This window comes from Erpetoichthys calabaricus, chromosome 11 (assembly GCF_900747795.2).
Source record: "Erpetoichthys calabaricus chromosome 11, fErpCal1.3, whole genome shotgun sequence".
Taxonomy (NCBI): domain Eukaryota; kingdom Metazoa; phylum Chordata; class Cladistia; order Polypteriformes; family Polypteridae; genus Erpetoichthys; species Erpetoichthys calabaricus.
Genome location: NC_041404.2, coordinates 15,132,850 through 15,143,223, shown reverse-complemented (window position 1 = coordinate 15,143,223; position 10,374 = coordinate 15,132,850). Strand labels below are relative to the sequence as shown.

General features: G+C 36.8%; 1 protein-coding gene across 1 annotated transcript in view; it reads right to left on the bottom strand.

Annotated features, from left to right (window-relative positions):
• Positions 1-242: 242 nt before the first annotated feature.
• Positions 243-10,374, bottom strand: part of stk10 (serine/threonine kinase 10) — a 130,366-nt gene continuing 120,234 nt past the window's right edge. The window contains exons 14-19 of the mRNA XM_028812731.2: positions 9,903-10,032; positions 7,113-7,237; positions 2,615-2,803; positions 2,380-2,505; positions 2,149-2,262; positions 243-1,464 (exon numbers count right to left, since the gene is read on the bottom strand). Of these exons, the coding sequence (XP_028668564.2) occupies positions 1,315-1,464; positions 2,149-2,262; positions 2,380-2,505; positions 2,615-2,803; positions 7,113-7,237; positions 9,903-10,032 (834 nt within the window). The 3' untranslated portion in view covers positions 243-1,314. The remainder of the gene's footprint in view (positions 1,465-2,148; positions 2,263-2,379; positions 2,506-2,614; positions 2,804-7,112; positions 7,238-9,902; positions 10,033-10,374) is intronic.

The window sequence follows — 10,374 nt, the reverse complement described above, 5'->3', positions numbered from 1 at the left end:
TTTATTATATACAGTCTAGGTATGTGTGTGGTATATTTTTATATACACATTCCATATGCACAAAAAGTACTGTTATTAATCAAAGCAAAGTAAAAAGTAAATATTGCACTAAAGGGTACAGTGCTACAAAAAGCAGGGGTGTGGAAAGAATATTTAGAGAATTCTAAAATTGTTTGTGAGGCTTCTCAATGAGTAATACCACCTACTCCATAAATGCCCAATAATATCAAAAGCACTAAAAGTTTTGTTTCCAGAAAATATACTTTAACACTTTTCACATCCAGTGTACAGGAAAACATTTTACAGTATATTTTGTTCAACTTTAGCAACTTAACAGCTAAATTAAATAATTTTTAAATAAATTCCCTTTGATAAACATATTAGAATTAGTTTACCTGAGCATTAAACATCTGAAAGAAACACCTCTTTAAAGACATGGTTTATGTCAAACCATCTACTGGCGAAAACAGAAAGTGGCAAGACCATTGGCTTCAACTGTTTACACTCACAACTGTTAAACAATCATCAAGAAAAGAACAACAGGACATTACATTATGTTAAAGCAAAGATGTGTGGTGACAAACGTAAGCAGCCTAGTATCAATACTATAACCTGCATGTTTTCTGAACTTGACAAAAACAGTGTCTTTTTTTATTATTCAGTAGAATAGTACAATTTTTTCTAATACCATACACTTACTTTATGGATATTATTTAGGCATACTGTAACTTTTTTGGCACAATTAGGCTCATTAAGTGAAGATAAAGTGCTGAAATCTCCCTTTTTCTGTCCAAGAAAATCCTGCTGAAGCTTACATATTTTACAGTTTGGGTCTATGGCAATCAAATCATTCAGAAATAAACTCGGTGAAGAACCCAGTATGACTTCTTATTAAACAAACCCTTCCTTTGTTCACATTGTGTTTATCCAACACTTTTATATTCTAGTACCCTTATCCAGTATGCTGCCTAAAATGTTAAATGCCATGTGCAAAATGAAGCAGCAATATAAAGCATGTGGAGCAAGTCCAAACTGCATGCTGTAGCACTGCCTGGAATTTCTGTAAGGTAAGAGCAATACCTTATTTTTACAATAATATTACACCTTACACCACACCTTATCCCTCCAACAAATAAAACCCTTTGGGAAACAAAAGCTTTCAACAGTTGCTGATAGAGTTGTATCAGTATTTTATGTTAGTGGTGAGGTCTTGTTTCTTTATGTCAAGAACTTCTGTTCCCATGCCACAATATTGGCAAAACGCTCTCTCACACTGGTCCCCAAAATCTCCTTGGTTGACTTCTGTCTTAGCTCTTAGGTGGTCGAAAGGTCCACTGAATTAGTGAAAGGGAAGAATTTGGCAAGTTTGTTGGGGGAAGTTGGGCTATGGTATTCAGACTCTTCACTCATCTTGAAGAATAGCTCCTGTTCTTTTTTCTTCTGGTTTAAGTCATCCTCCAAAGCCTGCAGGGACAGACCATTAAACACAGTGAGACACAGGAAGTAAAAATTGCATTTACATTTCTTATTATCTGCATCTTCTGATCTAACCATTCACCTTTCAAAGTATTAAACAGTACACATTTTTGACTTTTGGTGAACTTCTGATTTGCATTTGCAAACAAATTTATGTCCTGCTTGTTTTCTTTTATTCATTTAATCAAAGGTGTGCAAACGGTTCACAGTAAACGATTTAAGAGTATATGAGAATGCTCTACTCATACAAACCACACCAGTATGACCACACTGAAAATGTATTAAACCGTATGTGTGATAAAATCATTTAATGGGTTAACATTTGTGCTTTTGTCCATCTGTAAATGAAATACACTGTAGTGGGTTACAAATCCTGGGTCAAATCCTGTGCATATCCATTGTCCATGTGCAGTTTATCTGTGCTTCTATTGATTATCCTCTGGATATTCTAGTTTTACTTCTGATTCCTTCCTACGTTCCAAAGACATGTTAGCTAGTTGGCAATTCCAAACTGTCCCTTTTGTGGGTGTTAGTATGGGAGTATGTATGAGTGAAATGGGCGAGTTTGAGAATGTTATGTTAATTTCCTTACATGTGGAACTTAGCTTATGAAGACACGTAAAATGTACGTGTCATTAACAATTATATCTACTTCAGCAATATAATGGTGACCTTTTTGCGGGGCCGAAGTTGGTCTCTCCATTCTTTTAACTGTTGATTGTGTTCCTCATCCAGGGCTTTAAGCTTTTGTGTCTCATGTTCGACTAAGAGATGACACTTTTCATTCTGCAATATAAAATAAAATGAAACTGTCAGTGTATTATTAGATAATGGCAATTATAGTCCATTTTCCATTGTCATTAAAACAAGACAGTTTTGCATTATAGGTGTGTTTTGGCTCACCTGCATCTGCTGGAGTTCCCACAAATTGCTCTCACACTGTACTACCATGTCTTTCATCTGATTTTCATGTTTTTGCTGCTGTTGAACTCTCTCTGATTTCTGTCTCTTCTCCTCTTGCTGTTGAAACTAATTTTCATGGGAAAGGGATATCATTAACATATATTTCTGTCAACACTGCTACTTTTTTACTTCACTTTTGTTACATCAAATTAGGCGTCTATAGAGGCTACTTTACCTGTTTGATCTTTTCTTTGTCCTCTGCTGCACTACCAGTGGAGTTAATCCTCAGACTTTTTTTGTACATTGTCATTCTTGTCTTTGCTTCGCTCCTCTGGATCTTGGGGAGACGTGCCTTTTCTTGCTGCTGCCTAACCTTCAGCTGTTCAATCATTCTCTGATTGTAACACTGCATCTGTTCAAGTTCCTATGATATGGAGAAAAAATTGTGATTAGTAAAATAATATTAGTAACTTTTTCCTTGTTATATTAGGCAAACCAAAATGTTATTTCAAATATTAGAATGTAAGCATTAAAAACTGTTGAAAATACAGATTTGAATTAAATATTACCTTAGTATTGTGAAAATAAAGTTTTTATTTAGTTTATTTACTTAAAACCATTTATAAAACACAGAAATGTGAACTGCACCTAATGATAACACTTTAACTGAGACATAGGTCTTACACTGCAGAAAGACACATTGATATGCAAGCAAAACAATTCTCAAAACAGTATTTACCAAGAAAACTAGGGGTCTTTTGGCCTGTGAAAATTTTATGCTGGGGTAAACGCCTTCTTTAGAATGTACCTCTGTACCTATAAAAGTCTTACTTGAAATCAAAATGCAAACATGTACTACAGAAGGTATTTTAAAAATAAGTTAAAGAATATCAGCTATGATTAAGCTCTTTTGGATTAAGGCCTCTTTTCCATTAGTATTCCTCTCTTTCAACATGCTACAAGATAGAAAACGGCCAATGTAACCGATTTACAAATACCAAATGTAAGAAGTAATTGTAAAATATAAAACACATTTTAGAAGTAGAAGAAGGTTGTGTACACATTAGATGTACTGTATTAAGATTAGGTCTCATTTTACTGCAATAAATGTTTATAACAAGTAGTCACATCATATTTTTTACAGTAAGCAAATTTTTAGCTGAGCAGACCTGTCCTTATATACCATCACAGGCATATATCATCACTCATTTCATTTACTACAACTGTTCCTATATGATGTGACTGGGAGCCACAGTCAATTTCAACAGAAACTGGTATAACAAAGAAGTTATCATAGACAATTGGCAAGTTTATGTAATGCTGAAGTAAAATTTAGTTTTAAGAGGTACACAGCCTGTGTGACTGTTTTGAATGCACTGTAAGCAGTTGTGTAAAGTTCTGCGGGGACACCATAGTTCCTGTCAATTGAGTCAATATATACTCTTAACAGCAAGCCATTGATAAGGACTCATCCCTTCTTTGACCACAATGATTGTAGAAAGGTTCTTAAATTAAAATCAAAACAATCTTGGCCCCTAACAGAATAAGTGGGTGTGTACTTCACTCAGGTGCACTGTAGGGCACCACTTTCCAATATTCCACTCCATATTTCAGATGTCTTCAGATTTATAGCAAGTGCTCAGCTTACAGAAAAAGTTGAATGTTATTAAATTAACAAAAACTACCCCAAAGATTGAAATGGCTTTAGATTGTGGATGGAGGATGGCACAGCAGCATTTCTAAATTTACTATAGGAGCATTAGGAAGGATCAAAAACCATGTAATGTTTAAAGATATCTCAACAGTTTTTAATAAAATCCAGCCTCATATTTACAACTTAGTGTTGTGAATTCTGGACTTAAACTGAACACAAACAGTGAGTGTTAATTGTTGATTTTCTCATAGCCTCAATACATCTAACGGATCACCACAAGGATGCTGCCTGTCATGTTCATCTTATTTACTGTACAAATGACTGCAGGAGTTCACACAAGGACAGAAATCCTGAAATCTACAGATGACTCTGTTTACAAGATAAGGAGAATAGCCATGGTAGCGGTTGTTGATGAGTTTGTGTAGTGGTGTGATCATTCCTTTCTTACAATATTTCTGTGACTAAGGATATGGTTGTTAATCTCAGATGCTCACCCTTCTTCTACTTTCTCACCTTTAATTAAATGGGAGACAGTGGAGAGGATAGAGCACTAAAAATACCTACGGACAATCACTGATAACAGGCTAAGCTTTTATCTTAACACAGAATATAAGAAGGGGCAGACCCGGCTCTTTCTTATGAAACCCAATAGTTTTAAAGTGGCCAAACCCATAATGATACTTTTTATAAATCCTTTATTGAATCTGTTGTTACATTTGTATGTATATATTGGCTTGGCAACTTTAAGTTATTAAGGATATAAACCATCTAAACAACATTGTAGAAACTAGTTGTAAAATGTATTAGTTAGAAGCAGACCTCTAGTTACTGAACTGTATTACAAACAGGTCAGGAAAAAAACAACTTGATTCTGTCAGACAGTAGCCATCCTCTTTTCTCTAAATTTCAGCTGTTGCCATCAGGCTGCAGATTTAGATTTCTGGGAGTAAAGAGCAAAAAAATCAAGAACTGTTTTATCATCAGAGCTATAAGCATTTTGAATTCTATTACTTGTAGGGATTCTGCTAAATTATGAATTATTATTTGGTGTATTGCTAAAAGTGACTATCCATCTTTGTACTAATCTTGAATGTGTGTATTTATGATAACACTTAGTTGTCAGCTGTCATGTCTTGGCTTATTTTTATTTATTGTATTTTTATACTTTCCTAATGCAAACAAAGTTCCCTCTGGGATAATAGTCTACTTAACCTAATAGCAATGGATCCCGTTTTCAAATAATTTCATCTCTCTTTTTGTTGAATCATTTGTTTTCCCTATTAATGAAGAAACATTGACCATCTACACTATATTACCAAAAGTATTGGGACACCCCCTCCAAATAACTGAATTCAGGTGTTCCAATCACTTCCATGGCCACAGGTGTATAAAATCAAGCACATAGGCATGCAGACGGTTTCTACAAACATTTGTGAAAGAATAGGTTGCTCTCAGTAGCTCACTGAATTCAAGTGTGGTACCGTGCAAACGGTTTCTACAAACGTTTGTGAAAAGAATAGGTCGCTCTCAGTAGTTCACTGAATTCATGTGTGGTACCGTGATATGATGCCACCTGTGCAGTAAGTCAATTCATGAAATTTCCTCGCTACTAAATATTCCATGGTCAACTGTTAGTGGTATTATTACAAAGTAGAAGCAATTGGGAATAACTGCAACTCAGCTACGCACTGAGCAGGGATAGTGCATGCTGAGGTGCACAGTGTGCAGAAGTCGGCAACTTTTCTGCAGAGTCAATTAGCTACAGACCTCCAAAAGCTCAAGAACAGTGCGTAGAGAGCTTCATGAAATGGGTTTCCATGGCCAGGCAGCTGCATCCAAGCCTTATATCACCAAGTACAATGCAACGCATTGGATGCAGTGATATAAAGCACACCGCCACTGGACTCTAGCCTCTGGAGTGATGAATCACACTTCTCTGTCTGGCACTCTGATGGACGAGTTCGGGTTTGGCAGTTGCCAGGAGAAAGGTGTAAAGTTTGGTGGAGGGGTGATTATGGTGTGGGGTTGTTTTTCCGGGGTTGGGCTTGGCCCCTTAGTTCCAGTGAAAGGAACTCTTAATGCTTCAGCAGACAAAGCCATTTTGGACAATTTCATGCTCCCAACTTTGTGGGAACAGTTTGGGGATGTCCCCTTCCTATTCCAACATGACTACGCACCAGTGCACAAAGAAAGGTCTATAAAGAAATGGATGAGCTAGTTTGGCGTGGAGGAACTTGACTGGCCTACACATAGCCCTGACCTCAACCTGACTGAACACCTTTGGGATGAATTAGAGTGGAGACCGTGAGACGGGTCTTCTCGTCCAACATCAGTGCCTGACCTCACAAATGCTCTCCTGGAAGAATGGTCAAAAATTCCCATAAGCACACTCCTATATCTTGTGGAAAGCCTTCCCAGAAGAGTTGAAGATGTGATGGCTGCAAAGGGTGGGCCAGCTCCATATTAAAGCCTATGTATTAAGAATGGGATGTCATTAAAGTTCATGTGCGTGTAAAGGCAGACATCCTTTTTTTTGACAAGAGGTGTTCACAGTCATAGTCTGTGCAGTTTGCAATGGCCATCAGTTACAGTCAGATCCACTACTTTAGAAGTGCATGCCATTTAAATGTGGTTTAAAATTTAAGAATAATTGTGTTTTTAGTTGAAAACATGCGGTAGAACCATTTTAATTAATTTGTTATTACTATAAAAAATATTAATAGTACACCAGATGTGTAGAAAATTAAATTAAAACCACTAAAAGTGTGCTTGAAGAGCCTCTCACAACAGAGCAGCCTATCAAAACTCAACAGTTTAAAGTTGTGTGCCTCTGGGTAGATAATTACCAAATCAAACTTTTTTTTTCTTATCTCATGAATCTCTCAGTACTATCACAAATGATTCAACAGGCATGGTTTATTATTTAAAAAAGTGAAAATAATCATTACTACTTTTAATCAAATACGATGTCCGACACCATGTTCTACAGTACCAAGAAAATAATATACAGAATAATATCCAAACAGTGTGGTATTGCAATGACTGATTATGCTATGCTCAAAGCACAAAAGACATCTACCTTCTCATGTTTCTTAACCAGTTGATGTCTCTGAAGAAAGTACTGGTCTTTCAACTGCTGCTTCATAAGTTGATGTTTCTCTTGCAAGTTGCGTTCTTCCAGATCCCACATTGTAGCTTCACGATCTACAGTAAAAAGGAAATGCAAGATAATCTATATATATATATAAAATCCCTATGTGCGTCCAGGTGTCCATGTGTGGGTGTCTTCTGATGAAGTGCGCATGTGCGGGGCACGGTGCGATGCGCGATATTACTGTCAGGGAAAGTTAGAGGCGTTTTATGGAAATACAAACCAGTATTACTGCGAGAGGAAATTAAAGGTTCACAATACAGTGACGCATATTACAGCCACATACAAGCCAGTATTACTGTTAGAGGTGATTAAAGGCATATTACCGACGCGCACGCCTGTATTACCGCCAGAGAAAATTAAAGGTATATTACGGACGTACAAGCCAGCGGACGTACAAGACAGTATCCTTCAATAAGGGCGCGCACAGGCATCCTTCAATAAGAGCGACCTCATTTGGGCGCAGCGAATAAAGGCGCGCGTAAATAAAGATCTGCACCTTTGTTGCTCTTCACATATTCCAGAGCCATTTGAACTAAATTATCTACGAACGCCTTTATTCACCGCGCTCAATTGAGATCGCCCTTTTGAAGCTCGCCTTTTTGTGCACGCCCTTATTGAATAGAGCCGTACAAGACAGTATTACTGTCACAGAAAATTAAAGACACACAATACACGGCGGAAGCCCACGAAGAACAGTCAGCTCAGCAAGTAAACATCAACAAAAGAAAGGCTGAAAGAAAAAAAAATACGACCAACAAAAAGAATGAGGTCAAAGTCCCTTGCCATTTAATATAGGCTGTTCCTACTAATGTTTATGCAGTACTGTTCTAGCGCCCGTTATTTTAACGGGCTAAATGACTAGTAATAATAATAAAATAGTTCTTTACATTTATAGCGCTTCAGTGAAGTGGGATGCCACTTCAACCACCACTCGTGTAGCATCCACTTGAATGATGAGACAGCAGACATTTTTGCTCCTTTACCCTCACCACATATCAGCTATTAGGTGGTAAACTGGTGGGAGAGAGAGAGAGAGAGCCAATTATAGACAGGGGATAATTAGGGGGCCAGTATGACTAGGCCATGGTGGGCAATTTAGCCTGGACATCGGGATACACCCAACACTTCACGAAAGATGCCCAGGAATCTTTTATGACCACAGAGAGTCAGAACTGTTCCATTTTTACAGCACAGAGTCTCCATCACTGCACTGGGGCTTTGGGATCCTCATTCAGACCATAGGGTAAGTGCCCCCTGCTGGCCTCACCAACACCTCTTCCAGCAGCAGCAACCCAAGCTTTCCTAGATGGTTTCCCATTCCAGTACTGGCCAGCCCAAAACATGCTTAGCTTGAGGTGAATGACCTGTTCTGAAGCACATGTGGTATGGTTGCTGCTATCGCATAATAGACACAAAGAAACAAAAATGGTACTCCAAGAACTGAATGAGTGTTTTTACTGCCACTAGTTACTGTACTTTCACAATTTATGTAAGCTTTTAAGACATGATGAATTACAAAATAATAATTCAGCATTAGTGACAAAAGCTTGCCAATTTTCTTTGTCCCTTTGTCCTCCCTGTGTAACCTGCATCTTCAAAACAGACATGGCACACCCCATCTCTAATTATAAAACCTCGTCAATTTTCCTTGAAGAATCCATCTTTCCCATGTCCTTGTCAAAATGCAGAATGAATGTCTAATGTAATTCTTCGGCACTGGTGAGGAGCATCCAAGCTTTAAAAATATTGCTACACATGATTTCCACGTACAAACAAAAGTGTATCTTTATATAAAATTACATATTAATGTTCTGTGGTTGTTGTTTGCAAGCTCTGAAAAATTTAGCCACTTCTGTTGCTGGGAATTAAAAATTGAGAATAATTTTCATATTGTCTTAACAAATTAATTCAAGATTATTCATTCTTGGCATTCTTTAGAATCCTGTTTCATTATTTGTTTTTATAGGAAAACTGCAACATGTTCAAACACCAAAGAATGTGTCTGGACAGGAGGTCTATTCTTTCCAAAGTGGGGTGTATAAAGATAAATCTACATATTTAAAGGCTTAAAGTGAATAAATTCATAATAAAAAGCATTTTCCCCCTTCAAACAGAGTAATAATGACCAAAATTTATCGTAAGTCAAACAAAATAAATATGCAGCTGAATCACACACCCACCTTAAACACAAAAAATATCTCATATATAATAAGTAACAAATCTGAAGTGATTGATGTATTAAGAACTGACGAGTCACTAGTGACTAATGAATTCTGAAATTTTCCAAAAGAAAAAGACTGAATGAAACGGTTCACTATATGAAATATTTTCTTAATGGAACAGAAACACATAATGGACATTATAAAAAAATAAGAAATTTTATATAGATTTCGGTGCTTGTAAATTAGCATTGAAAAAAGCCCGTGCCAAGATTTTTTTTTTCTGTTGGGCCCTTGAGGAAGGACCTTAACCTGAAAATTGTTCCAGGGGTGCTGTATAATGGCTGGCCCTGCACTCTGACCTCCAAAGGTCATGTGAAAAGACAATTTCCCCTCAGGATTAATAAAGTATAAATTTGACATAATGCTAATATTCTCTAAGAATGAAAAAGTTGACTAAGTTTGGCTGTCCATACACAAATGTTTGGCTGTCCATACACAAAACCCAGAGAACAACTAATAACACAATAGAGATAATAGAGTGAATGGGCCTTACCTCTAATCAACTGGTGTTTCCGGTTAAGGCATTCAGACTCTGTTTCTGAGATCTCGTGCCTGTTGTCACTTATGATCTTCTTCAGTGTCTGATCCAGGTTAAGTTTCTGAGCTGTCAGAAACTCCTGCTCCTTGTATTACAGAGAATACATCAGTAATAAATAACACAGTTTACATCACCTTCATTTTAATCATTCTTAGCAGGAAAAAAGTACTTTACATTTGAAGGAGGATGGAAATTAAAGTACATTTGTAACAAATGGTTTAGGTGACTTGGTTGGTCCACTAGCACTTTAGCATGGCTTTTTACTCTGAAAGCTTATTTGTATTCATTGTAAATGATATGTTAAAGTAAGCCTATAGAAATATATAACATACTGTATTAAGCATGCTTCAATATTTGAAATTTAAAATGAGTCAAGAAAAAAATCCAGCCAACAGGTTTAGAAATACAGTTCAGAAATTATACAGTA